The sequence below is a fragment of the Miniopterus natalensis genome, chromosome 20 (genome assembly GCF_054644295.1).
Source record: "Miniopterus natalensis isolate mMinNat1 chromosome 20, mMinNat1.hap1, whole genome shotgun sequence".
Taxonomy (NCBI): Eukaryota; Metazoa; Chordata; class Mammalia; order Chiroptera; family Miniopteridae; genus Miniopterus; species Miniopterus natalensis.
This window is the reverse complement of record NC_142100.1, coordinates 13868386-13896295: the sequence shown is the minus strand read 5'-3', so window position 1 is coordinate 13896295 and position 27910 is coordinate 13868386. Positions and strand designations below refer to the sequence as shown.

Genomic DNA, 27910 nt, shown 5'->3' with positions numbered 1-27910 from the left:
CAAAAGTCCTTCAAGGCCCTGCCCACCCCTCAGAGTCCATTTTGCTGTGGCCAAGAGGCTGTTGAGATGGGCCAGGAGGTGACATGGAATTCTAACCAGGCCTCTTCCTTCTCTGCCAGGACATTAATGAAATGGTGCGAACTGAACGGCCTGATTGGCAAAACGTGATGCTGTATGTGACGGCGATCTACAAGTACTTCGAAACCTGAGCACACCTGAAGGACCCTCCCCAGTTACCAAGCGACACCAACACCATTAGCTACGCGCCCCATAAAGCTTTCAGCAACTCTAGGCTGCCCCGAAGCGTCTGAGCCTTCAGCCCAGGGCCTCCAACTTGGGAGAACTCGGGCCTGTGTGGCCCACGGGTGCTCCAACCAAGCTCCTCCCACTTGACCTGTCCAGTCAGAGGTCAGCGTGGGCTTAACACACATCACATATGCTGATTTGCTGCTGGAGTTTTCCTTCTGAAGAGAATATTGAACTATGCTAGTGCTGTGGGGTATTTAAAATAAGGCTCATGTACAGTTAAACTTGGGGAAAGGGGATTAAATTATGTGGGCAGCTCACGGGTTAGTGAAAGCTTCAGCCATGGCACTCCTGAGTGCTCGCCAGCGCCGGTTCTGTCACCGTGCGACCCGAGTAGGGAACTTGGTGCCTGACAGAGGTTCCCGCTTCCCGGCACCAGGCAAGTGGGCCTCAAATCTTTACGTGGGCTTGGTTTCAAGAAGTGTCGCCACAGCAGTGCATGGCAGGGCTGTCCTGGCCAACACGGTTTAGTTGTTTTCAGACTAAGCTGACATGAAGACGACTTGCTCCGGCTCTCTGCTGCCACTGAACAGTTCACGCGGCTGGCCACAGGAGATGGGTCAGGGGCCCCTTGCTGCTGCTCTGCCGACCTGTCCTCCAGCCTTGAAGGGGCTTGGGAAACCAGCTCTGATGCAAAGTTTCTGGACAAAAGAATTGATCATAAGGAATTCTCTAGTTTAAAAAAAATTTTTTTTTTTCTCATGAGCAATATTGAAGGAAAGTAGCTCCTGTTGTATTAGCACCAAAGTTAAATTGTTTTGGTAAGCATAGAGATAAAACACAAAATCTGGACATTAGTGTGGTGACAGCCAGGAATGAAGTTGGAAGTAGCAGGAGAAAAAACTAAACAACTTGAGGGAGCCCAGACAGTATAATTTAAAATCACTCTGAGTTGCCTACATGTCATCCACTTGGGCAAGATTTAAGGAAGTGCCTTAATTCTCCTTGCAAGGGTGGCCACACACAGGGTCTCGGAGGCTTCCGCAGCCCGCTGATGCAGGGGGTCCCCTGCCATGCAGCCCTCTCCACAATCAAGCAACAGGCAGCCTCACTACAACCCCCTTCTGCACAGGTTGAACCAAAGCCTTATTCTTCGAGGTGTTCTGTTGAAGTGACTCTCAGACTGGGACTCAGCCCTTTTTGGGAACAGGGAGCCCAAGTTTCACGTGCACCTAACACAGTAGCTGTTGGTTTGAATACAGCTGTGTTTAGCGCCTGGAAAGGAGCATGAGGAAGAGCTGCCACCAGTGGAAACAGGATCGCTGCCCCAGCCCAGATGCAAGGAGGGGACTCGCAGAAGGCCACCAGCCAGTGTGGGCTGAGGGTTCTGCATTTGAGCATGATGTTCTAGACTAGGAGTTTGACATGTCTGTAGCCTAGAAAAGAATGTGATTATTATGAAACAGTGTGTGTGTGCGCAGCCTGCTGGCCCGTGGTCGCCAGGTGGCTGGAGAATGCCCTCCCGCCCTGTCCAGATTCCTAACCTGGCTGCTCCGGCTGCTGCCTCATCTGGAGGCTTTTTGTAAGTGGAGCCGCCCCCAAGCACATGGATAGAACTCGGTAGACACCTGCTTATCCCTGTGTCCCCTGCCCAGGTTCTCCGCTTGTTTGTTGCTCTGTTAACAGGTGCTGTCTGCCGAGGGATTGTTCCGGTGAGAGGGGCCGTCTTTGATGTCTCTCCTCACTTGGTTCTTTGTGCCCTCCCTTTTCCTCCCATTTGCTCACAGAGGCACCTGTCTGGACCCAGTGTGTCTGATCTGCAGCATGTTTTTTTGTTTATTTATTATGTTGGAGGGGGGCTGTCTTGTCCTATGGAAAAGAAGTTCTGCAGTTCACACCTTTGTCCCTTCTTAGCCAAGTGAGCCAGCCCTAGTGGCTTGCGCTGTCATGGGGTCTCCAGTGTCTTGGAGGAGAACAGCCACTGCTGATGGGCAGCCACCGCATGGCTGGCGTTGCCCAGATCATGCTCTGGGGCCAGTGACAGGGCAGAGGGTGACCAAGAGGAGGGATTGGCCGCCCCCAGTCCCACCTATCTGGGGACCCACCTGTCTTCCTGCCAACAGGTCATGCAGGGGTGCCTGGCTGGGCTGCCCATGTTTGCATGTGGATCCACAGAAGATTCCAGAAGTGTGACTTTTTGCTTTTTCTAATAGGATCCTCATAACATTTGGCTTTATGGGATGATTCTGGATGGTCACATACACCTGAAAGTGATACTCTGAGGTGCTTTTGGCCCAGTGGCACTTGATGTGAAGCTTCCAGAAAATCAGTTTGCCTTGTTTCCTTTGAAGCATAAGCTTTACTGCAAAAGGGCCAGTTAACGTTTCTATTTCTCTCACCCACGGGCTTCTGCTGGTGATACTTTTTTACTTTGTTCTTTTAAATATTCTTGAATGTATTAAAATTGCTGAAACACATCAGGCTTGGGCTTTCCTAGTTCCCAACCTCCTGCTGCCCTTCTGACCTTATGTGGGTGGGACCCTGGCCACCTCCTGGAACTGGCTTCCACCCCCTCTGGCTCATGGGGGAAGGACCTGATGGGGAGTTGGGAAAGGTCTCACCTGGGCTGTAGCGCATAGCTATGGCCTTAGCCAGATGCCTGGGCCTGAGATGGGGTCTGGCCCAGGTGAGCCCACAGGTTCTGCAACAGGTGCTGAGACCCCAGAAGCACAGAGCTGTCCCACAAGGATGGAAGGCCCCAGCATTTCCCAGCTGTAGCCCAAACCTGTGCTGTTCTGGGGAAGGGGCAGTGCCTTGAGGTTTTGGAGGGTTTTTTTTAGAAATGTATCCTCTTGGAGATAATTTTCAGAGTATATGAAATTACAGAGAAATCTAAAAAAGTCGATAATTATACCACTCAGAGGCAACCAACCCATCAGGCCTTTTTCTCCTATGCATCTTGTGTGGAATGATTATGAATCCATGAGCACAGCCCGGAACAACACTGCATCTTGTCACATTGCACATGTCACATGCAGAAGAGCCCATGGGGCCACCTCCTGCACTGCACTGGGTGACCTGGGGCGCCCTTCTGGGGCCTGCACCCCCTCCCCAGGGTCAGGGGTCCACCCAGTAATTGACTCCCGAAGGCCCAGAGCCTACCAACCTGAGTTAAAGTGTGTCAACTGTAAGTGCTGTTGAGCCCCCCAAACGGTGCTGACGGCTGTGGGCATCCATTGTGACCTGGCTTCCAGAGCAGAGCGCCCAAATCCTTGGGCTGCAGGGCTGGGAGTGGAAAGGACTGAGCCAGGACAGCTGTGGCTCTTGCTCTCCACTCACCAGCCTGGGGCCTGGGGCTGTTGCTCAGACGTCTAACTCATGTCCTCCCCTGTGGTTTATGAAGGTCATTCTGCTTTGGTCAACAAGAGACCACTGGGTGGCCCTGCATGGAGTATACACTGATTGCAGTGGTAGAAGGGTGACCCCTGCCTGGATTCCTGGGCAATAGGGGCAGCACTGGCTGTCTTAGGGGATGCCCTCCCCAAAACATCCCTCCTGCCTGTCATGCCAGCTGCCTCAGGAACAGACTGTGAGGGGTCCTTTTGTAGTGTGACTTCCTGACCTCAGGCTGTGGGGCCTGAAGGGGCTCCTCTGCTCAGCTGGTCCTTAGGTGACTGAGGACACCTGGGCTCCTGGTGGGGCTAGCCCAGGGGCTCTACTTTCTTCAACTTGACACTTGATCTGCCTATCCCAGGGTATCACCTATGGGAAGGGAGTCTTTTTAACTTTGACTTATGGAAGGTTCTGTGGCCTTTTTGGGCCACGGCTTTGATGGGTAAAAGCAGGAAAACATTCCTCAGGGAAGAGAGAGATCAGAAAAGATCCCACACCCTCTATCCATAGCCTCTCAGGGCTAGGTTCCTGCATGTGTCCTGGTGGCACACCGTAGCCAGCTCTGATCCCATCCTCACAGATAGTCCAGCCACACACACACAGGTCTGCCACCAAAGCTTGTGACAGGTTAGGGCTGTTCCCACATCTGCAATTTGGTGATCCCAAGAAGAGGTCCCCTCCTAGACTCTGCTAGTAGGCACCCTGCTCTCTGTGAAGTGGATGGAGTAGGTGGGGCCTGGTGGGGGCCTGGGGAGGGGGTGGGCGGTTTGATGTTCTGGCTGCCGCTGCGAGCAGTGTCAGGGCTCCTGGCTTAGGGCCATTCTTAGGGTGTTGAGCGACAAGCCCTAGCATGCGCAAGGCTGTCCCTGTCCACCATGTAGCCGAGGACTAGGCCCATGCCGATCTGAGCCTCAGTTTCCACATCTACACGGATGCACCCAAATCAGCTCAGAGGCTTGGAGTTCCTAGTGGGGTTGCTGTTAGGCCCCAGAAGCCAACATGGGCTGAAGCATCTTCCCTGGGGCTAAGCTGAGGATGGGGATGATCCTATGGCCGCCACCATAGCTGCTCACAGCTGGGGAGCTTCCTCAGGTATGATTTTGCCTTCTCAGGGCTGCCTTAGTCTGGACATAACCTGGAGCCCTGTGAGGTCCCCCCACTTCCTCAATTACAGAGCCCCAGGAAATGTTTGGTGCCCCTTCCCTTTGGAGGAGAAGCTGGTGAGTACCTTAGGGTTGCCTGCTTGGTTCCCAAGGACATGGCCCCAGCACCTACTGGTGTTTTGTCCTGGGTCTGGCATTTCTTTCTCCCTGATGTGGCCCAGCTGGCCCCACAGCAAACAATCAGGGGCCAGAAGGCCACCCAGGTGCATCCTGGACAGGAAGAAAACCCGTGGGGTGGGGAGGGGGCGGGGAGCTGAGAACGGAATTCTGGAGCAGAGAACCCAGCTGGCCCAAGGATCCTGGGCCTGGCTGAAAGGAAGGGCGGGTGCCCACAGCCTTCAAAGCCTGGCCTGGGGCTGGGCAGGGAAACCAAGGCCCAAATGTAGAAGATGGGGCCTGGCAGGGGCACCCCTGCCCCGCACCTTCGGAGCTCCCTCTAGCCTGCAAGTCTGGCCCAGGTGAAGGCCCCTGCAAAGGGGCCTCGTTCAGCTTCTCAAGTCTGAGGGGGACACAGGGCTGGTGACAGCAAAGCAATACCAACATCAAGGAAGTGGCCTTAAGGTTCCTGGTGCCAGGGTGCAGGCCCCTTGAGCTATGGGGGGAGGCAGCAGCAGAGGGCGCCCCAGGAGAGCCTGGAGAAGACGTGGTCAACTATGAGCATGTCCACAGGGGAGGTAGTTTGTGAGCAGCCCTCCCATATGTCTGGTTCCTGTCATCGCTGAACTGGAGGGTCCCCGGAATCTATCTCTGGGTAATGGCTACACTGGAGTCCTGAACAAAGGCACGTGACAGATGACACAGGAACCATTGGAGCAGCTCCCTTTACTGACTGGCTCTGCTGTAGGGCAAGACAGGAACTGGCTCTACCTCCAGGGTAGGCGGGTTCTGGGGGCCTGGGGAGCTAGCCCTGAGGCTAGAGGTGAGCCAGGCCCTGTGTGACCACCCCTGGCTTGAGGACACAGGTACCCCAGGCCTGGGTACCCACACAGATGTGGGGGGCTGCCCACTGAGCCCCAGGGGTGAACTCTGAGAGCTTTGGCACTCTGGCCTTGAGGACCAGCTGCAGAAACAGGTCCTTTAGTCCCTGAGCATGGGGAATGGCCAGTATGGGGCAAGTGTGACCTGGCCTCATGGGAAGGTCTGGGTGGGAAGGGCACTGGGCCACAGAATGAAAATGGCTGGGGAGAGAATCACTGGGGCCCACACTGGGGTGGGGGACAAGAGTGACCCCTGTGGTTGGCTGAATGTTGGTCTCTGCCCCATGAACCCCTGTAACTCAAGATAAGCTGTGCCTTGCGTATTTGTTGAGTAAGGACTTGAATGGATATGGGCCCAGTAGGTGGGGGCAGGAGGGTTTTGTTCCCCCTAGGAGTTTACTCTGTTAAAAGTCCAAGAAGCAATGGTAGAGAGCAGAGGGACTGGGGGTAGGGTCCTCTGGCTGGGTAGTACCCCCAGCTGGTACCTCATGGTCTGACTCTGGCTCAGCTCAGGAGGTGGCAGGGCAGAAACAAGACAGTCCCTTTTTACAGGTGAGGCAAGGCCCATGGGAAAGCCATAGCACCAGGGCAGCCCAGCTAGCAGTCCCGGGGGCAGTGTCCCCACCTGGCAGGGGAGCTCCTTCACTAGGGTAAACAAGGGCCTAGGTATATAGGGGTGGATTCCTTCGGTCCCCCACTCCCCCTCAATGGAGGTAAGTGTGTGAGTATGTGTGTGGGAGGGGGGAGGATGGTATATCCAGTTGGGACTCCACAAAGGCCTGGACTGGAGAGGAATGGGGGGTGATGTTGGAACAGGGCCAGGCTGGAGGCTGGAAAGGTGTCTGGGACAGGGACATTCCCAATTCAAATGTCAGGCATGCCTCGGCCCATGAGACCTTGAGCTTTCTCCCAGTTGTGTCAGAGTCCTGAGCTTTCCCAGTTTTGTCCTCTTCACACCCCCTTACCTGCCTCGGAGGGAGGTCCCCAATGGACATTAATGGAGAAGGGGACTAAGGAAGCCAAGCTGCCCAAATGGGGACAGGAGCTCAGGCTTTAGCCCTGGGGATAACCTGGGGAGGCTGCCAGGCAATAGAGGCTGTCAGGAATCAAGGCAAGTGATGGGCACAGTCGAGGGCTCTGGCTCCTTGGACGTGCTAACAGAGCGCCTGCACTCCCACTTCCCACCTGCTGGTGCATCCAGGCCTGGCTGTGCAGGAGGCATGCCCTGGCCTCAACCCTGGGGTCCAGCCTGGCCCTGGGCAAGCCCCTCTGCCCTGAGCCTCTCACTGAAACCCTGCCACCCCCGGGACAGTCAAGAATGCAAGGGTTCCTGCAGGCCTTTGGCCACCAACGCCCAGGCTGTCTGTTGCAGCACATTCTGTGCACAGAACTGACGTTACTCGAGTCTGTCCAGCTGGGAGGGTCAAAAACTGGTCCCCTTGTATGGCTGGGCTGGGGCCGGATGTGAGGTGGTTCCCAGTTTGAGATCTCTAGAGCATGGACCTGGGATTTGGGAGGACGACTCATGGCCCAAGGGTCTGAGATTCCACATGAGTCTGTGGTGCAGAAAGAGACTCCCCCGCCCTTTGCTCAGAAAAGTGGGGGAGGAGGCAGAGGGCCTGACCCGGCTCCGAAGGCTGTAAGAACATGAGAGGGGCCTTGGCCCAGAATCTGGGCTGGAAGAGGGAGAGGGGTCATTAGAAATTGGGGCCAGCGTCTTAGAGGCATCCTTTGAGCTGAGAGGCCAATCTCCCTCCCCTGGCTGCCCACCCCCAGGAGCCCAAAGCAAGATTCAGGGAGCGAGGGCAAGGCTGGGGAGGCAGGGCATGTCCCTGAGGGCCCTGAGTTGTGGTAAGGAGGCTGGACTTTATGCTTCAGGAACTGGAGAGCAATGGAAGAGTTTTCAGAGGGCACAGGGCACTTCCTGAAGTCACCGCTGAAGGTTGGGGAGGGGATGACGCAGGGACACCCACCGGACCCAGCCCAGCTCAGACCATTAGGGACACAGAACTTCAGGAGGATTAGAGTGGCAAGGACAGCCCTGGGGGCATCTTGGGGGGGGGGGAGTGCAGAGTGGCCCCGCGGACTTCACCGGGCGGAGAGGGTGCTTCTGGGGCCCTACACTCATCCTAAGAGAGGGGGTGTGGCGCTGGAGGAGGTGGAGGAACCGACGGAGCCCAGGAGAGCAAGCTGGGGCTGTGGCCCAGGCTCTACTGTGAGCATCACCGGGCTCTCAGGCCGGCTACACCGGTTCCCCGCGGCCTCCCCAGGGCACTCGGGGCCTCTGTTTCCCCGCGCGGCGGGGCGGGGCGGGGCCCGCATGGGCCTTGAGGCCGCCTGCAGGGGGCGCCCGTGAGCGGCACGGCTGGAGCCGGAGCCTGAGCCGCAGCCGAGACCGCGCGAGCCGGCGCGCGAGAGGCAGGTCAGCCGGGGTCCCGGGCGCGGGGTACGGGGTCCAAGGGTCGCGGGTGGTCGGGCGGCCTGGGGCCGTCGGGGGCTGCCAGGCCGGGGTAGGGGCCGAGCGGCTCAAATCCCCTCCCACTTCGGGTACCCGCTCCTCAGACCCTCTCTACCCGCCGCCTGAGAGGGAGTTCACGGGGCTGGGGTCCGAGCCTTGCCCGGCGGCGGTGACTGGAATGGCGCGTGCAGGGTGGCTCAGGCGTGGTCGCACACCCTACGCCCAGTTCGGACAGCGCGCGGACCCTCGAGGCCGCCCCAAACTGTCCGGAAGATGCGCAGGGGTAGGCGGGGAGGGGAAGGGGCGCGGGAGCGCGGCGGCCCCGGCGGCGGGGGATGGGGGTCAGGCGTCCCGACCCGCAGGTGACAGGCGGGGATCGTCCGTCCGTCCGTCGGTCCGTTTGGGTGCTACAGGCCGGCCCCAGGGCGCTCGGGGAATCTTCCGGGCGCCAGGCCGGGGCTGGGCTGGGCTGGGGGCGCAGAGGCGCGGCCTCAGGGCAGGCGGGTGGGACCCGGGGACTAGAGGGGGCTACGGAAGGTGGCGCAGCCCGGGCGGGGCTGGCATCGGAGGAGGCACGGCGAGCACACTCTCGGCATCCCTCACGCCCTGGGCTCGGCGAGAAAGGGGAGTCCAGACGGCCGCGGACACGTCCCAAAAACGGTGGTGGCGGGAACCGGACTTAGGGGACCCAGGAGAGACTGGAGGACGGGTGGGGGTGGGTGCGAGCCCCGGACTGGTCCTGGCCGGCTGCTGGGTTGACCTGAGCAGAGAGGTAGGAATGGCGGGAATGGTGGTGACTCTGGAGGGATTGACGCAGGACAGCCCAAGGGGTCAGGAGGCCACCGCGTGGGGCCCCTGGAGCAGACATCTCCGAGTTCGGGCATGGCCACCTGGTTTTAGGCTTTAATTTCACTCACTGTACAATGGGAGGTCGAGGGTTCTGTGCGGTTGGGGGCTGGGGGTTGGGGGGAGAAGCAAGAAGCCGGAAGGCGAGTTTCCCCACCCCCCTTTTCCCCAGGACTGGAGTCCTGGCTGGTTCCTGGAGCCAGCTCTTCCTTCCCTCCCTAGGCGGCACCCAGGCCTGTTTCCACCCACAGGGTCTTGTGCTCCCCTTCCACCTGGCCTTCAGCCCCGCCCCCCCCCCCCCCCCATCAGCTTCTGCTGTCCAGCTGCTGTGGACTCCCAGCCTCTGCACCCTCCAGAAGACTATGCCACTTCATGCCCAGCCAGAGCTCTGGGGGTATCCCAGCTCTGGGGGCCATGATAAGGAACTGTTGGGAGCACAGTGGTCCAAGAAGGATACTATGGGGTCAGGGGCTACTGTTGCTGGGCCTGGAAGCCTGGGGTGGCTGAGAAGGCTCTACCCTTTTGGGCAGCCCCTCACCCCAGGGCTTGGCAGGTCATGGCAGGAGCTCCCCACTGGCTTGTCCACTGGCAGTGGTGTTAACACCTCCTTGCTGTACTCTTGCCCTTTAAGGTGTCCCTGGCTCTCCCAGGTCTTAGTATCCCTCAGGCCATTGCCCCTCCATCCCCATCCCCTCAAGCAGATCAGGTTCTAGGCCAAGCAGGCTTCCCTGTTCATAGCTTCATGGAGGTGAGGGCAGCTCAGGTAGCTGGCAGGAGATAGCCTTTGGGCCAGGCTGGCCCTGGGTGGCCTTTGGTGGCTTGCATGTTATCTCCCTCATGTTGGCCTATGAAGTCCAGGTCCCCCCCACACCCTGATCCTGCAACTTAGGAGCCCTAAGAGAGCAATGGCTGGTTCCAAGGACAGCCCAATGAACTGGAGATTTTGCTGCCCAAACCTGGGTTTTGGTCTTGACTCACTCGATGGGTGGCCTTGGGTAAGTCACTGCCCCTGGAATCCATCTTCTCATGAGCAATGCTTACAATGTAGAGTTATGGTGGATAGTGAGAGATGGGCACTGGCTGTGAGTGGTAGGGGGAGGCAGGACAGACCAGAGGACAGGCCAGGGTCTGTGCTTGAGCTGGGGAACCGTGGAGGGGGCCTTTTAGCCTTGTGGTGTTGGGGGACACCACAAGGATCGCTGTTAGCAGAGGTACATGTGGACTGCAGTTAGACTGGGAGCAAGCACTTGGCTTCAGGGCATTACACCCTGCAAAATTCAGTCTCTGGGTGGCCCTGGGCAGTGCCTGCTGTGTACGACCACAGTTCCTTCGTGGCTCTCCACAGTGACCTAAAATCCCTCAATAGCTCTTACTACATCTAACTTGCCTAATTCCTGAGCCACCTTACCCAGGATGAGCTGGAAATGCCATCCCAACCATCTTATGGCGTCTGTCTTGTCTGAAGCAATTCAAACCGGGTGCTCAAAAATGTGTGCGAGTGAGAGCCAAGGGAAGGATGGCCAGACCAACAGCACATGTGTGAAGGATGGGTGGAGAAGGGGTTTTGGTGTGTGTGTCGGGGTGCTGAGTTGACCACCGGAGTCAGGTGTTGAGTTGGCAAAAGGGATGAGTCCCAGCCCCCAGGGAAGGGGTTTGGGCCCAGAGATGCACTGGTGGCCACTGAACGGAGGAGTTGATGGGGCAGTGAGGTGTGGTGGCTGAGGATGAGTCCCTGGAGGTCTGTGCTGGGCCCAGATGGTGGAAGGGAAGTAGAGAATGGTCAGGAGCTCAGAGCTGAGATGCAGAAAGGAGCCCCCAGGAGACTGCTCTGGGTGAGGAGAAGGGGTGTTTAGTGGGAGGTCCCCCAGCCCAGTCCACAGAATCATGGAAGGGCTCCTGTGGCTTGGAAGCTATGGGATCCTGCTGGGGACAGGGGGGTCTGATAGAGGGGAAGAGCCCAGGGAAGGAAGGATGCCCCAGCTTTCCAGAACCCCTCATATCTTCTCTGAGCTCACACAGGCTGTTATCTTTGCCTGGAATCTACCCCTCTCTCTCCTCTCACTTCCCTATGCTCCAAGTCCAACACAAATGCCCCTCCTCTGAGACTTCCAGGTTACTTTGGGCGCACACTCCTGCAGGACAGGCCTGTTCCAGAAATTGCTGGGCAAGTGCTAGCGCTCTTTCTCTGGCTCCCACCTCTGCTCCTGCTCCAGTCAGCCCAGATGTCACCTGGAGGAAAGGCTGCCTCTGGCACGGTGGAGAGGGGCAACATCATGCTGGTGCCTCCCTCAGGTCTGGGCCTGTGGTCTCTGCCCAAACGCCCCCAGGGTTGGTATCTTTCTGCCCATCTGTCACAGAGGCATTCACCTCTGGCCCCTAAGTGGCCTCTGCACACTGTGAGTGGGGGTTGAGGGTCCACTGAGTGGGCCAAGGAGCAGTGGTGGGGCTGAGCGGCACCTGGCCCAGCTCACAGGCTGTGCTTCAATTAGTCTGGCTAAACCTCCCACCCTCTCCCTTCAGCCTCCAGGGCGACATCATCACACCTCCAGGGTCCCCAGGAGTGGTGTGCCTCACTCCTGTCCTCAGTGTAGCTGCTCTCAGAGGGAGCCCCTGCAGCCATGCACCTGGCACTACCCCTTCAACAGGCCAGCCTCTGCCAGGATCCCACCCCAGCCGCACAGGGTCTGGGTCCTCAGGGCCATCTAAAAGCCCCTCCCCCCACCATGTCCCCTCTTTAGGCATCACAGTGCCTGTCACCCTGCCATTAGAGGGTTCATTTGAGAGAGGTCTGGGTGCAGAGCACTCCCTGTGGCCTGCTGCATACACATAAGCCTCCGCACAGAAGGGAAGCCTTTTGCGCAGGGTCTCAGGGAGTGTTGGATGGAGCAGGGGTGGGGGCTGGTGATGTGGAGTCTGCTCTGTGGGCCAGGCTCAGTGCTGGGAGCTGAATCTACACCCTGCTTCTGCCCACATCCTGCCCCCAGGGGCTGAGAGCAGCAGCTACACACCCAAGGGGCAGTGGGGGAGGGGGCACCACTGGATGCACCTGGGGATTGGGCCCAGTCTGCACCAAGTTTCTGAAGTTGGAACCACTGGCAGCCCTGCAGGGAGAGAGGGAGGGAAGAGGTGACAGTGCTTGGTGGCTGCTCACCTCTAGGCAGCACCAGAAGACACCTGCCAAGACAAGAGGGCCTTGGGAGTCCCCGGGCCCTAGGGTTCTGGGAGGCTTGTGCTCAGACCTGGGCCACACCAAAGGCCAGTCAGGGCAGAGCCAGCAAAAGGCTTATGGTTGGGAGCAGGAGCTGAACTGCCTGTGCACTCTCCGACTGAGCTCCCGTAAGACAGATGTGGGCGCTTCTTAATCTGCCTTCCATGTCACTCAGCTATCTCCTTATAGACTTTGTCTCTTTGTGAAGTTTCTACGAGAATTTCTGTGTGCTGGTCAAGTCCCCAGTTGCACTCCTGAAGCACTTCAGGTCAATTGTGTTCTCTGTCTCAATCCCTCTACTTTTCATTTCTGATATTATTTTGTGATTTGAGATTATGACTTGATACTATTTCTTGTTCATATATGCCTGTTTTTGTTTCATTTCTGCCAGTTGATTAAGTTCTCATTCTTGTTTATGAATGCTATTTCTTTCTTTATCTTTGAAGATCCTAAATGTCATTGAAAATCACCAGGGTAGCAGCTGGCTCTTAGGATAGTCTTTTGGGACAAATCCTTCTTCAAGGCCCCCTGCTGTCAGTTCAGGGCCCTGTTAGGACCAGGCTTAGCAGGAGGTGGCACAGAGCTCTCTGTGGTCCAGCAGCTGCCTAGCACTAAATAGGTATTTGGGAAACGTTTGTTAGAAGAAAGTAGTGGAGTATTCTAAGGCCGGGATTCTGGAACCCAGGAATGGGCCCAGTGTGCCAGGAATGGGCTACAGGTCTGAGTCACTAGCGGGGTTCGGTATGCCGCATCCAAGAGCAGATGTGTAGGGTCCTGCCTGGAAATTGGTGGTCACCTCCATCCAGCAGGCTCTGGGGGGCACAGCCACCATCTGGGCATGTGTACAGAAAGCCTCAATAGTCTGACATACAAGGAGCCAGAACTGGGCCAGGAAATATGTGGATTTTGATTAAATGGAGTTTTAATTAAAGGGACCAGGCCCGTGAGGGTGAGGAAGAAGGCGGGAAGAAGCGGTGGTTGGAGCCTGACTCTGGGAGTCCTATGGGGTTGTCCTTTCAAGGCTTATCATGCACGTGTCCCAGCATGTGTCTCTAGTTTGTATGGGACAGCTTCTGACCTCTGTTCTGTCCCCAGCAAGGGACAATCACAGGGAAATAATACATGATTAATATTTAATTTCCCCTCTGGCTAGCAACAGAAGACTCGAGGATTAATTAGATGGACAGAGCCACAGAGAGGATTAGGAAATTGCCAGATCCTGGGTCCGCCCCCAACCCCCTCCTCATGGGCTCCGACCTTCTAGTAGCTCTCCGAGGCCTCTGAAGGGAAGGAAGCAGAGAAATCTTCCTGCTGTTGTGTTTTCTGTGGGCATTTCCCCAGCTCGATTCCACCGTTTTATGCTCACAGTAAGCCTGGTGGCAGTCGTTAACCTTTTTGGGGCTTAATTCCTCACCTGTAAAATGGGGTTCATAGGGACAATGAGACACAAATGACCCCGACATCTCTGTCAGGCTGCACAAGCAATGTCAGAGGGTCTGGAGTACAGTCCTGTCCAGACAGGTAGCCCTTCGGAGAGCACAGGGTTTGGTTGGCTCTGTGGTGGCTGGAGACACATTTCAAACCTACTGTGGGCAATGACTTTTCATTCCTGTCAGGACATATTAGTAGCTTCAAACTGGCCATAATGGGAGCATTTGTACCACAAAAGTCTGGCAAAGGCCACAAGTCATGGCATTCCCCCCTGCCCTCCCAGGGCCAATTTGCCAGACTGAGGCTGGGAAGTTCCTAACCTTACCACAGAACCCTGGTCTTTCCCTGCCCTGCCTGCCCCGTGGTGCCTCAGGCTCCACTGATGTGCTGTGCTAGGGGCTGGGTGATCCTGGTCTGGCAGATGCCCAGGTTGCCTGTGGGGCCAGGCCAGCCTCACCCCGGGACTTCTGGCAGCATCTGGAAGAGCCTGCAGGAAGGCTGTTGGAGGGTAGATGGGGAGCCAGATGGGCAACGAGGTAGCCTTTTAGGACCCGGCTGGCAGAGGCATTAGGTGTGTTTAGCTTCTTGCAGGGTTGACCTGGGCAAGAGGATCTGTTGCCTCCAGTGAGACTTGGAGGGGGGTGGCATCCCAGGCCTGGTGGACAGCAGGAAGGCAGTTTCAGTTTAGTCAGGAAGTGTGTTGGTACCAGGCGCTGTTCAATATGGGAGCCCAGAGCGCAGAAGGTGGTGGGGAGACCTTGAGGACTGGGGGTACACAGGCAGGCACGGGGCTGCTGGGAAAGCTTCGCTGAGCAGAGGGCTGGATTAGGCTTCGAAGGTCCTTCGACGCTGAGCATCCTGGCCTGCATGGAGTCAGCCTGGCATCCTGGGCAGGTGCCGATGGTGTGACTGGGCAGCCTGCCTCAGCTCCAAAGAAAAGTGGTACGTATTTTGGTCAGGTGGACTGTTGATGGTCCCACCTCATCTGCCCCGTGGTAGGGCCCTCTGAATCTGGACGGTGGTCTGGGGCCAAACCAGGCTTCTAGCATAGGCTGGTCTAACTGGCAGAGTTGACACCTCTCAGTGCAGATTCTCTTGGAGAGGCTGATGCCGGGGTCAGAAACACAGCAGGCGACTCTGAGGAGCTGGGAGGGTAGGCAACTCACTGGTGGTGGGAGGTTCCTTGGGGCTGCTGGGCCTAGCTGGGCCTGATTAGACAGTGGCCTGCTGCTGCCTCTGCTGCTGCTCGGCCAGGGAGGCCCCAGGTGGGAGGCAGGCCTGGGCCCGTCACTTCCCTTCTGCAGAACAAGGATGAGTCCCTGGACACACAGCCTCTGCATTTCGGGGGATCCTGGTGAATGCCGCTCTGGACTGCAGGCTGGGAGCACCAAGGGACACTCTGAGTGGCCAAGGATAGTGCCAGGAGACTTGGTCTGGCCCATCTCTGCATGTGACTCACTCTGTGAACAGCTGGATGGCACGTGCCCTGTGCACAGCAAGAGCTCGGTGGGATTTGTTCATGTCCCTTGGTAGCAGGCCTGGGAGGAGCCAAAGCTGTGGAAATCCCTTGGATTTTCAGGGGCTTGCCCTCCTTTTCTCTCCTCCTGCTCCCTGGTGTTGGGTGCTTCACTCCTGTTGGGTGCTTTACTCCCAGCCTCCTAGTGGGCACGGGAATGCCCCCTCGGGCTCTAGCCACCTGAGGCATGTCGGAGTTAGAAGGAAACTTAGGGCTCATCTGCTGCAACCCTCTGTCACCTGCAAAGGGCATGGGTAGCCCGGCCTTTTGAACATGGTGAGCAACCTTCTCCCAAGGTTGGCAGTCCCACTGGGCCCCTCATTTCCTGGAGGAGAGAGAGAGGATGCAGCCCCCAGAGCCCATGTGCAAGTGGCTGAAAGGCAGCTGCTGCCCATGCACATCTGGGGCCTGTGAGAGCCCAGGACTGGAAGACGGGTGGTTTTGGCATAAGGGGGACACCATGAGCACACATTAGTGTGACAGTTTGGGACAGAGGTGGTGGGAAGAGGCCCCCAGGGATGGAGACCACCTCACAAGCTCAAAGAGATACACTGGGCATTTGGGTTGGGGAGACCAAGACCTCTGCCTTTGCTTCTGAGGGGTGTCAATAATTCCTTACATTTCTGTGGCATTTTGACTCTGCGGAAGCCCTTTCAAAATTGTTAATTTCCTCCTCATAGAATCATAGTGAGAGCTGTAATGGTCCCCAGAGGCTATGTGAGGTCCAACCTTCTCACATATCAATGGGGAAACTGAGGCCCAGAAAGGAAAATCATTCATGTCCATAGTCTCCCACTAAGTCCTGGCTAAGGGCCCCGATTTCTGCCTGACACCAAACTGAATTCAGTTTGTCCTGGCATCAACCAGGCAGACGAGCAGGTTGGGGAGCAGGAGCAGGTTGGGGAGCGGGCGTGGGAGGAGGGAGGTGAGGTTGATGCCCCGCCCAGATGTGCAGTCAGCTGGCGGGGGCTGCTAAGGGGTGGGCTCCCTTTGTGCCTGCTCCACCACCCTGTGCTGTACCCATGGTGAGGCAAGAGAGCTTATCTGCTGGCACTGGGAGACAGGACCAGACAGCCCCCAGACCCTTCCAGATGGGAGCTCTAGGGGTCCTTGAGCCTGCTCCTGACCTGGGCAGTGTAGGGAGCTGCTGGTAGTTCCCAGGGAGAGCTCTCAGGGGATGGAGCTGACTGAGGCTGGCTGAAAAAGAAGGTGGGTGGGCCTGGGAGAGCCCGAGGGGTGAGGGGGCCTTTCCCAGAGGGTCGTAGGGATGGCAGTGAGCTCAGGGACCAGGAGACTAATAGGACTGCCAAAGAAGGCTTGAAAAGCTGAGCATAGGGGACTAACATGAGTGGCTTAACTTTGAAGGATTCCCGGCTCCCCTAGAAAAACGCAGAGCCTCGGGCTGAGTGCCTTTCCTGGGAATCTTCAGCTGTACCTACTCTGCAGTGGTCCAGATCCTCACCAGGTTTCTCCTTTGGCAGGTGCCTTGGGATCTCTGAAGCTGAGCTGAGCCAAGATGCCGCCAGAACCACTGGAGGGGGCCTGGTTTCTGGAGACTCCGAGCCAGCTGGGCAAAAGCCCTTAGAAAGCCTCCTTCACCGGCAGGCACGCTCTTGGCTCCTGTGAGGAAGGGGCTCAGGGGCCTGGACAGTCCGGCTGCGCTGCAGCTATGGACCGTGAGCTGACCTGGCCCGCGTCCTTGCCGACTCTGTTTGTCTGCGGCCGTGCCCACCATGGGCTCCTCGGTGTACATCGTGGTGGAGCTGGCCATTGCCGTGCTGGCTGTCCTGGGCAATGTGCTGGTGTGCTGGGCTGTGTGGCTGAACAGCAACCTGCAGAACGTCACCAACTACTTTGTGGTGTCACTGGCGGCAGCCGACATCGCAGTGGGGGTCCTTGCCATCCCCTTTGCTATCACCATCAGCATAGGGTTCTGTGCTGCCTGCCACAGCTGCCTCTTCTTTGCGTGCTTCGTCCTGGTCCTCACACAGAGCTCCATCTTCAGCCTCCTGGCCATTGCCATTGACCGCTACATCGCCATCCGCATCCCACTCCGGTGAGCCGGGGGCCAGGGGTGGGCTGTCAGGGGCTGGGGGGGGGCTGCCTCGAGTTCTCTTCCCAGCACACCTTGTGCTGGGTTCACATCTGTGCAAAGGCTGCCTGTGCCAGAGTCTGGTCTGTGCCTTGGTCAGGGTGAACCCACGGTCAGGGTTTTATCTGTGGTATCAGTGTGTTGAGGTGACAGGGCCATGCAGCTCAGTCTAGGGCTGCCCAAGGCTTGGCACATCGCCAGCAGTCATACCAATCTAGCTGATCCCTCTGGGCACAGGGCACCCTGGCCTTTCCCAGACTCCCCCAGGGTGGAGGCTGCCCTACTCTGGCTGTTGGCAGATGTATATGGCCCAGGCCTGGGCAGTGTGTCTGGTCTGCTCTTCGTGATGCTGCACCAGGAGGAGGCACCATGGGAAACCACAGGATCTCAGAGCTAGAAGCCTGCCTGGCCTCCTCCAGCTCCTCTGGGCAGGTCTCGAAGTTTGCACATTAGGAGAATGACCCAGAGAGGGGAAGTGACTTGGCCAAATGCCACAGTGAGTCATTTGAACCTATATGCAAATTCCGTGCTCCTTAGGTCACCCAGTACTCAGGGTTTGGAGACAGCCTGTATAGCCCTGTTGGCGGAGGGGTTTTTTATGGTGAATCTTTTGTGAAGTGACTTCAGCCACTTCTTACGTAAGTGAAGACTTTCCCTGAGGCTAAGTTTACTTAGTGTGGCCTCCACCTACCTAGCCATGGATGAGGCTCCCAAGTGTCCTTCCCAAGGGGCACCTGGGGCCTCCTGCCCCACCTCCCTGCCCCTGGCTCTCAGGGAGGTCTCAAAGGATGGGGGTACCCCATCCTCTGCGGGGAATTTTCCCAAACAAGTGGGGTATCAGCAGGGAGGAGGAGCAGGCTCAGTGAGCAAATGGAAATTTAGTGTCAAACCCAAGGGGGCCCTTAGAGGTCATTTCCTCTTCTTTTCTGGATGGAAAATGAGACCTAGAGAAGAGGGCCAGCCCTCAGGGCCACACAGTGAGTTGGTAGCACAGCTGGGACTGGGCCTGGGAAGAAACATGGCCTGCCACCCACTGTGACTTCCGTCTTTGGGGAGCTGGTTCATAGGGTGGCCCTAGTCTCCCAGAACCTGCACCAGCTCACCATTCCTGTCACTTGGCTCCAAGAGGAAAGCAGGCACCCTCGTCATGCTGCTCAAATGAGGAGAGGAGCCTGGACCCCAAGTGGCCCTATAGGATGTTCTGAATCTCAGGAGAGTCTAGGACCCTTGTCAAAATAGTAGGCCAGCCTAAGTGGCAGAGCAGAAAGCCCCAGTCCAGGCTAGTGAGGAATGGCTCAGAAAATGGAGGTGCATCTCTGGGCTCCCAGATGGACTGGAGAGCAAAGGATTGCCGTTCACTACAGGGCAGGCTGAGCGTGGGCTGGGGCTGGGCCAGCCCTGATGGGAAAACAGAGGCCTCACTTTCACTTTCTTCTCTGACTTAAAGGGCAACAGCATTCTAGGGAGAGATCAAGGCTGCTGGTCTCAATCAAAGGGGCTCAGCTGCTTTTTCTTGTTTCTGTTTTCTGAGAGTCAAAAGTATGACTCCGTGATATAGGAGGATGAGACGTGCTGTGTGACTGTGGAAAATCAGCTATCCCCCTCTGGGCCCATTTCTTCATCTATAAGAGGGGACAGGCCTCTCTGAGCTCACAGAGGTGTTATGAGGGTCAAGTGAGTGGATGGGAGTAAAGAGCGAGGCCCTGGGGGTGGGTAGGGATTCAGCTCTTTCTTGAGCTGCTAGAGGTTCAGAGCTGGGCCTCTGGATGGAGCCATGAACCTGCCCCAGCTCCCCTCCCGACTCCCATGGCCCTCTGGAACAGGACCTAGTTCCACCTAGGCCGTTTGAGCTCTGCTCTGTAAAGCTGTGGAAGGCCCAGGCTGGGTCTGTTGGACCTGGGAACCGATAGAAATGAGGAGGAGGATGGTCAGCCCTCCCCTTGGGCAGAAAGCTTCACAGTTGCCAGAGGATATTAGGGTGGCAGTGTTGCTTTTGACCCCCACAAGGACATTATGGCCGGGGCTGATGTTACGACCCTCCTGTTACTCGTGCGGAGGCCAGAGCAGGAAAAGTGCCTCCTGATACAGGGGACTCCGGGGCCCTTCACGCTGGTCCAGGCTCCCTTGGACCCCTCTGCCTTTCTGTTTCTCAAGGGCCTGGAACCAGCGGGGCCAGGAAGGGTGAGGCACATGAAGGTGTCTTTGAGGAGCCCCCTGAGGGCAAGCTGGGCGTGAGGGGGAACTAGAAGAGGCACATGAGAACCCGGAGCTCAGAGCAGCTCTGGAGCCACTGCCTGGTGGGCTGCCGTTTCTGTCCCTCCTCCTTATCTCCTTCCAACTGGGAACCCAGTCCCTCTGGTGCCATTTCCCACTCCACTTAGTAGGTCCATTTGGTTACTCTGAGGTCTAGCCTCTGACCCATGCCCTGGATGCCTAGCCCCAGGCCTGCACCACTTACCATTTCTTTCTTTCTTTCTTTCTTTCTTTCTTTCTTTCTTTCTTTCTTTCTTTCTTTCTTTCTTTCTTTCTTTCTTTCTTTCTTTCTTTCTTTCTTTCTTTCTTTCTTTCTTTCTCTCTCTCTCCTTCCTTCCTTCCTTCCTTCCTTCCTTCCTTCCTTCCTTCCTTCCTTCCTTCCTTCCTTCCTTCCTTCCTTCCTCCCTCCCTCCCTCCCTCCCTCCCTCCCTCCCTCCCTCCCTCCCTCCCTCCCTTCCTTCCTTCCTTCCTTCCTTCCTTCAGAATTCTGTTTTAGAAAAATCTATACTCCTACCCAAGTGCAGGGACCCTGGTGGGCTAGGCAGGGTCTAATCAGGAAGTCAGTGACCAAGAAGAATGGCCAGAGGCAGAGATGGGAGCCCAGAGGACTGAAAGGCCAGGGCAAGACACAAAGGCTTTCTTTGCCCAGGGAACTTTCACAGCCATTGTCTTGTCTGTCACATTAGCCCCTGGCAAACACTCTCTCTCTCCTTGGGATACAGGCTAAGTTTGGGGCAGCAGTTGGTACAAAGGCCTGAAGTCGTATGTGGTGAATCACACATGGAGACAAAACCTGAGTGCCCTGGCTTACAAGGAGGGCAGGATCAGGAGAGAGGGCTCCCTGGAAGAGGTGATGCTGATAGGTCTTATAGGATGGGTGTGTGGGGGGCGGGGGTGCGGTGTGCAACAGGAGGGATCCAGGCCTGGGCAGACGCCCCAGGAAGGAATGAGCCTGTGGGCTCTGCACCGAGGAGAGGTAGTGGAGACAGCAGAACGGGCAGGCAGGGAAGTATGAGGCCAGCTCAGTCCTGCCTGTGCCCAGGATGGCATTTGGGCTTTACCGATGGGCCAGTGGCTCCTTTGGACAAATTAGGGATACTCTCCTCCTCACTGCAGGGCAAATGCACATGAAGCCCCCCTGGAATTGTGGAGAGTATTCTTCAATCATGGGGTAGCCTTCAATGTGGGTAACAGAGAGCCCCCAGGAAGGGGCAGCCTGTGAGCTGGAAGACACAGGGAGGTACCTCCAAATGTGGGCAGTGGCTCTGGCACCCACTTCCTATGACATCTCTGGGCTCCCTGGAACATGCTAGATGGCCGTGTCACCCCTTCCACTGGACAGTCTACATCTGGGGCCCAGGAGGCCAAGATGTGACTGCTCTAAGTCACAGATGCAGCCCAGGGGTGCTGCTGGATCAGGCTGTGGTTCAGCGATTGTCTCATTTGGGCCCTAATGCTATTCCAGCCCCTCGGCGACCTGGGTCCAGGGCCTCACATTTAAGGGCTTTCTTTTGAATAACAAAATAAATCTGTTTGGCATTTTTTAAAAAAATAAATAATACCTGTACTAAAGCATCAAAAAAGAACAAAAAGGTATGTGGTGAAAAATTGTCCCCTTGCCCTCTACCCCACCTCCATTTCCCTTCCTGGAAGGTAGTGCTGGGAATCCTTCCAGAGACGTTCTTTGCACACATAGGCAAGTGCTATTAATGTGTGTTTGTTTCTGTCCCCACAAGGGGCTTTCTTCACAGTGGCAGGCTTTCCCTTGACAATTGGACAGACCAGGGATCTTCAGACCATGCCTCCAGAAGCCTCAGGCCAGGCCCTGGCATCCCCACCACTCATTCATTCAGTGAATATTATTAAGCTCCCTCTCTTCCCAGCAGCTCCACTTCTGTAATTGCCTCAGAATGCAGGCGAGAAGGCCTGGTGCTGGAGAACAATTTGAGAATCCCCAAAGCAGGTGGCCTCCAGGGTCCTCTACACCATCCTATAACTGTTTATTTCTGCTTGATTGCCTCAAATGACAGGAAGCTCACTACTGCCTGAGGCAGCCCATTTCTCCTGTGAACAGCTCAGCTGAGAAGCTCTTACTTTGAACCTCCTTGTAATCAGCCTCCCTATAATTTCCATGCACTGATTCTACATTCTGCCCTATGGGCCAGTGCTAACACGCCCCAGATTCTTAGTCCCATTTTATAAGTGAGGAAACTGAGGCTTAGAGAGGCAGAATGACAGGAACGCACTAGCACTAGAACCCAGGGAGCAAATATACTTTTCTCGGGAAAATGTTAGCATTAAAAGAGGCTCTATTCAATGAGGCTATGTAAATTAGTATTTGTAGGATACAAAAAACAGTGCCAGGCACAGAGCAAGTGCTATGTAAGTATTAAATGCAAAAAGAAAAGAAAAAGCCCATGACTTTGCATTTGAGGCTCCAGAGTACAGAGCAGGGCAGTTTGGGCTCTTGGTAGAAATGGGCAAGTCTGTGGCCCTCTTCCTGCACAATCCTGTTGTGGGCACCAAGCCCCTACTGATTGGGGCCAGGGAGCTCCTGGGAACGGCCCTGCACAGTTACTGTTTGCATTCAGAACTGACATAGTTTCCGGATTGACAGACTTACCCTTGGCCTGAGTTGCCTCTGGGCTCCTGGATCATCCACAGCAAGTCCATTCCTCTCATTAGGCCTCAGTTTTCCCACCTATAAAATGAGAGCTAGATAAGAGGTCTGAGGCCACCAGGTTTTTGTTGTTGATGTTATTGTCTTAATTTGAATTAGTTGACAGAACTTAAACCATGGGGGATTTTACCCAGAAAATCAACTGCCCAAGCCCCTCCTGGATCCAGCAGTGCTGGGTGCACATTTTGCATGGCAGTGAGGGGTGGATCAGCACTAGCTTCCTCCTGCACACAGAGCAGACGCCTTGCCCTGCCAGCCTGCCTCACACATCTGTTACCTGTAGGACCCTGTGTTTGCCACCCATGGACTAGATTGTTTCCTTGGATGCTTCCAATTCTGGAGCTAAGTAAAGCACATTTTCCTTGGCACCCACTGTGTCCCTGTCTTCATAATGGTGATGCAGAGATGGATCCCTGCTCCCCGGTTCCCAACCTTGGAGGCCTAGATGAGGTAGAGATTAGTTGTGCTTCAGCAGGAAACCTCTTCGAGAAGATATCTAGCCTGAACTTGAAGGATGGTTAGGGTTTACCAGGTAGAGGGGAGGACAACCTGGTGTTGTCAGAATCTGAACTCTTAACCCATAGCAATCACTGAAGTTGCCTTCCTGAATTAGGGAAAGGGTTTTTTGGTTCTTTTAAGAAAATCTATGCCATCTTTTCTGTGGGCTTGGGATCAGCTCCTGGCCAGCAGATCAAGCCACTCCCCGAGTCTGGCACTGAGTCTGGCTCCCTAGAGCAGCGATTTTCAACCGGCATGCCGTGGAACACTGGTGTGCAGAAATTTTTACTTAATTTAATTTATTTATAAAGAATATGTTTTTACTGATTTTAGGGAGGGAGGGAGGGAGGGAGGCAGAGAGAGAGGGAGAGAGGGAAACATCGACTGGCTGCCTCCTGAAGGCCCCCTCCACTGGGAATGGAGCCTGCAAACCAGGGCATGTGTCCTGACCAGTAACTGAACCCTACGACCTATTGGTGTATGGGACAGTGCTCAACCAACTGAACCACACCGGTCAGGGCTGCAAGAATTTTTAAAGCATGCAATACCTGATATTTAGTCAGTGGCACTGACCTCTTTTCTCTTAGATTGTCAAATAAAAAAATGACAACAGCCAACACAAAATTATACCCATTTTTTTGTTAGACTGGCAAAAAATATAGTGTATTTTTTTGGTGTGCCACAGAATTTTGGTAATTAGTTTATGTTTGCCATGAGAGGAAAAAGGTTGAAACTTGCAGCTCTAGAAGCTGAGGGGTTTCAGGCAGATTCGTTTTCCTGTCTGGACCTCAGTGCCTCATGTAGCTCTTTCCTTTGAATGTTCACACTGCTGTCTAAATGCTAACACACTGATCTCATCTCTCTCCAGAGGGCTGTGGGTGAATTTGGAGGGTATTTCATTTGGCCTGGGATCTCAACCCCTCTTCTATCCCCTGTGCCACCTCTCCTTGGGGCTTCTGGAGACCCTAAATCAAGTGGAGAAGGAACAGCATAGAGTACAAGAGATGAGAATCACCAACAGGTCTGATTGGGCTGGTTCTGCACCCCCTTCCCTGCCAATGAGTCCACCCTCCCTACCCTTTCCCACTCTACAGGGAAACCCATTCTAGCATCAACTAAAATCAACAAGGTGATGACTTCCCCACCCCCTCCCAATCATAACTTATTAATGTCCTCAGACCAAACTAATTAAGTCCCAGGACTACTTGTAATACTATTCAATAATCATCCGAATGTCCATGCAGTGGTTTCCTTTCCAGGGTGCCTGCCCTCCTGTTCCCTCCTGTGAGGCCTGCCAGTGAACAGATTGGATACTGAGGCTAGGAGGCAGGAAGTCGTGCATGGGTTTCTGACACTTGGCTCTGCCCAGCCCTGGTTTCTCAGGCCTCTGACACTGGTCTCCTCTCCCCAGGTACAATGGCTTGGTGACCGGTACCAGGGCCAAGGGCATCATTGCCATCTGCTGGGTGCTGTCCTTTGCCATCGGCCTGACACCCATGCTGGGCTGGAACAACTGCAGTCAGCCAAAGGAGGACAGAAACCACTCGCAGGACTGCGGGGAGGGCCAGGTGGCCTGTCTCTTTGAAGACGTGGTCCCTATGAACTACATGGTGTACTACAACTTCTTTGCTTGTGTCCTGGTGCCCCTGCTGCTCATGCTGGGCATCTATCTGCGCATCTTCCTGGCAGCCCGGCGGCAGCTGAAGCAGATGGAGAGCCAGCCTTTGCCAGGGGAGCGGACTCGGTCCACGCTGCAGAAGGAGGTCCATGCAGCGAAGTCGCTGGCCATCATTGTGGGGCTCTTCGCCCTCTGCTGGCTGCCCCTGCACATCATCAACTGCTTCACCTTCTTCTGCCCCCAGTGCAGCCACGCCCCGCCCTGGCTCATGTACCTGGCCATCATCCTCTCCCACTCCAATTCTGTTGTGAATCCCTTCATCTATGCCTACCGCATCCGTGAGTTCCGCCAGACCTTCCGAAAGATCATTCGCAGCCACATCCTGAGGCAGCGAGAGCCCTTCAAGGCAGGTGGCACCAGTGCCCGGGCCTTGGCAGCTCATGGCAGCGATGGAGAGCAGATCAGCCTCCGCCTCAATGGCCACCCTCCTGGGGTGTTGGCCAACGGGAGCGCCCCCCATCCTGAGCGGCGGCCCAATGGCTATGCTCTGGGGCTGGTGAGTGGAGGGGGTGCCTGCGAGTTCCATGGGGACACGGGCCTCCCAGATGTGGAGCTCCTCAGCCACGAGCTCAGGGAACCATGCCCAGAGTCCCCTGGCCTTGAGGGCCCCCTGGCCCAGGATGTAGCAGGAGTGTCCTGATGAGCCACTGAGTTTGTCCCTTCCTAAGGGAAGGAAATCTTTCTCTTTCTGGTTGGCAGAACCGATCACGTTGGGAGAAGAGTGAATGTGCTGGGAGACCCTTCTCGTGGCTGGTTCTCACTTTGGACTGAGGAGGGAGCCCTGGCTGGCACAGCATGAGGCCCAGCAGGAAGGGTTTGGAGTCTGAAGAAGAGGACATTTCATGCTGGGAGACCCTGCACCAGGCCAGGGCCACAGCACCACAGCATCTTGGCTGGGCAGGGCCAGGTCCCCACTCCACAAGCATCTAGAAGTGCCACCTTGTCTCTGCAGAGCAGTAGTGACAGAGCAGGCTGGCTGGCCCAGAGGCTGGGGAGTGGCTCCAGTAGACCCCCTGCCACACATATACCACCCTCCCGACTTTCCGAGGGTTTGAGAGCTGCTGTGCCTGGAAGTGATATTTGACTATATTTTCCAGGAGAAAATGTAAGCGTAAGGATATCCTTTTTATTTTATTATTGTCCCTCCCTGGCTGCAGGGTCTCTTGTCAGTCCTGCTGCTAACCTGGCACCAGGAGTCAGCCCAGGGAGCCGTCTCCCACTACTATAAGCTGCTGTGTACTTCTTACCCCATCAGTCCCAGGGCCATCTCTTGGGGCAATAAAGCTGGGCTTGAGGACACAGAGTTCTAACAGAGCGGTGCCAGAAAGTGGGCTCAGGGGAGGAGGTCTGGGCTGGCAGGCCAGGGGGTGAGCCTGGGTAGCTCAGAGCTGCCCAGGTAGAGACCCTATCTAACTGCCTTTCCTTCTGAAGGGAATGTTTTTTTCTGAGATAAAATAAAAATTGAGCCACGTTGTGTTTTAAGCTTACCCAATGAGAATGGTGTCTGAGTTCCTTTCCCTACTCTACCGCCAGGCCTGGCACACATATATAGGTGTGTGTTGCTTGTGTGAGAGAGTGTGTGCATATGTATAGACAGACAGACACCCTGCCTGCCCAGGAGGACCTCCCCAGGCTCTCATCGTCTGAGTGGACAGACTGCCTGGTTGCACCAGAATTCAAATACCCATGTGCGTCCCTGTGAGAGGGGCTGTGGAAAGAGTGGGCTTTTACTCCAGCTGCTCTCCGTCCAGAGAGCTGACCCCTTCAGCCCGAGGCATTCCCTCAGTGTGGGGACCAGGCTCCTCCCTCGCTCATTACCTTTCTAAAGTCCTTCAAGGAAGATCTCTTTGTAGTTACTTCTCAGAGCTATGCTCCACCCTCCCCACTGCCCTGCTCCACCCCTCAGCTGAGGTAGCGAGGGATCTGGAAAAGAGATCTGGACTGGAGCTAAACCACCTTCCCCTGGACTCACCCCTCCTCCAACTCCCAATGAAGAAACCTATAAGAAACAGTTGTTTCCTGCTCCCATGCCTTGCCTAAGGAGGTGAGGCCATCCTTCTGTGATAGAGAAGTTTGAGACCCAGGGAGAAGTTAGCAACCTGCTCCTACCTGAGGGTCCAGGGGAGGAGTGTTAGAGCTTCCAGGATAATGCTCACCCAGCTTCATTTTACAGATGGCTAAACAACAGAGAGACTAAGAAGCCTCTCCTGAACAGAGAGGTTAAGTACTTGTTCCAGGTTATACAGCTAGTAAAGGGCAGAAGTGAACTTAAAACCCAGGTCTGTCTGACTAAAAATCATGCTTTTTTCCCCCTCATTAACTTATTTCAAACAACTTGTAAAGTATAAAATAATACCATGTCCCCACCACTCTGCTTTAAAAATGAAACATTACAACTCTAGTGGAAGCACCTGACCCCTTCCCACATTATTACTCCAGCTCCTGCACCTGGAAACAACCACTTTCCGGGATTCCATTTCATTCCATTGCGCATCTTTATGCTTTTACTACATAGATGCTTATGTAAGTATCCCCAACCAATATGATTGGTTTTGGCTCTAATTCACTGTTACATCAATAAGAGGCCCTCTAGACTGGCTGCACAGAAGAGACACTTAGAACACTTTGAAAGCACCAAAGCCTGAGCCCTTCCCCAGAGGCGTTGTGTGGACCCAGGCAGCAGTAATTTCCCAGGAGTCCTTCTGGACAGCCAGGCTACGAACCACTGAAATCTGCACAAGACCACCCCGTCCATGCTGGCTTTCTCCTCCCTCCTACACACCCTGGTCTGTGCTGGCTGTGGGCTGAGGGCAGAACAGTGGCCTGGGTTGTGCCTGAGGAAGCCAAGAGCATGGATGCTGTTGGTCCTCACGACCAGTTGGTGGAGAAAGGCCAGAAAAAGATCATGAAGGTAGGGAAGAAAAATACACAGTCTCTCCAGCCTTTTCTGAGGCTTCTTGGGAACTGAGCTGTGGGTGCTGGGCTACATGGGTGCAGTCTTTGGAATTAGCAAGGACCAGGTCAAGGTCTCAGGAAAGGCTTCTAAGTACACCTGAGCCCCAAGCCCTTGTGCGGCCAGCCCCTAGCTTGGCTCTGGACCATGTGACCATTCCTCCCTGAGTGAGTCCCCAGGGGGCCCAGGGTCCCATCTCCACACCCACCCTATGAGCCAGATCACGAGTGGAAGTGCAGGTGCACAGACACAAATAGATGCACTTGTCACTCCCTGACTGTAAGAGAATACTTGAATGTACACTCAAATGTATAGGTGGGCAGTGCTCACCTCAACAGGAGTGCGTGCCGACATGAAGGCTGGCCCAGCCCTGTGGGGTGCAGACATTTGTCTGCTCTGGGACACACTGCCTGGGGCACTACAGGGACTGCTCCAAGCCCTACATCTCTGTCCAAGGGCTCCTCTGCCCTCTCCCTACTCTTTCCAAAGGGCTGGAAGCAGATAGCATGTTTCATTCA

At 55.6% G+C, this 27910-nt stretch overlaps 2 protein-coding genes across 4 annotated transcripts in view; both read left to right on the top strand.

The window, feature by feature from the left end:
- SPECC1L (sperm antigen with calponin homology and coiled-coil domains 1 like) overlaps window positions 1-2723 on the top strand; it is a 109257-nt gene extending 106534 nt beyond the window's left edge. For all 3 annotated transcript variants that reach the window (XM_087828557.1, XM_087828558.1, XM_016204292.2), the window contains one exon: window positions 120-2723. In XM_087828557.1, coding sequence (XP_087684683.1) covers window positions 120-209 — 90 coding nt within the window. In that variant the 3' untranslated portion in view covers window positions 210-2723. The remainder of the gene's footprint in view (window positions 1-119) is intronic.
- Window positions 2724-8151: 5428 nt separating this feature from the next.
- ADORA2A (adenosine A2a receptor) lies at window positions 8152-25892 on the top strand. Its single transcript, XM_087828559.1, has 3 exons — window positions 8152-8201; window positions 16720-17294; window positions 24173-25892. Exons 2-3 carry the CDS (start codon window positions 16972-16974, stop codon window positions 25077-25079), a joined length of 1230 nt encoding a protein of 409 aa, XP_087684685.1. The 5' UTR covers window positions 8152-8201; window positions 16720-16971; the 3' UTR covers window positions 25080-25892.
- The last annotated feature ends 2018 nt before the right edge of the window (window positions 25893-27910 follow it).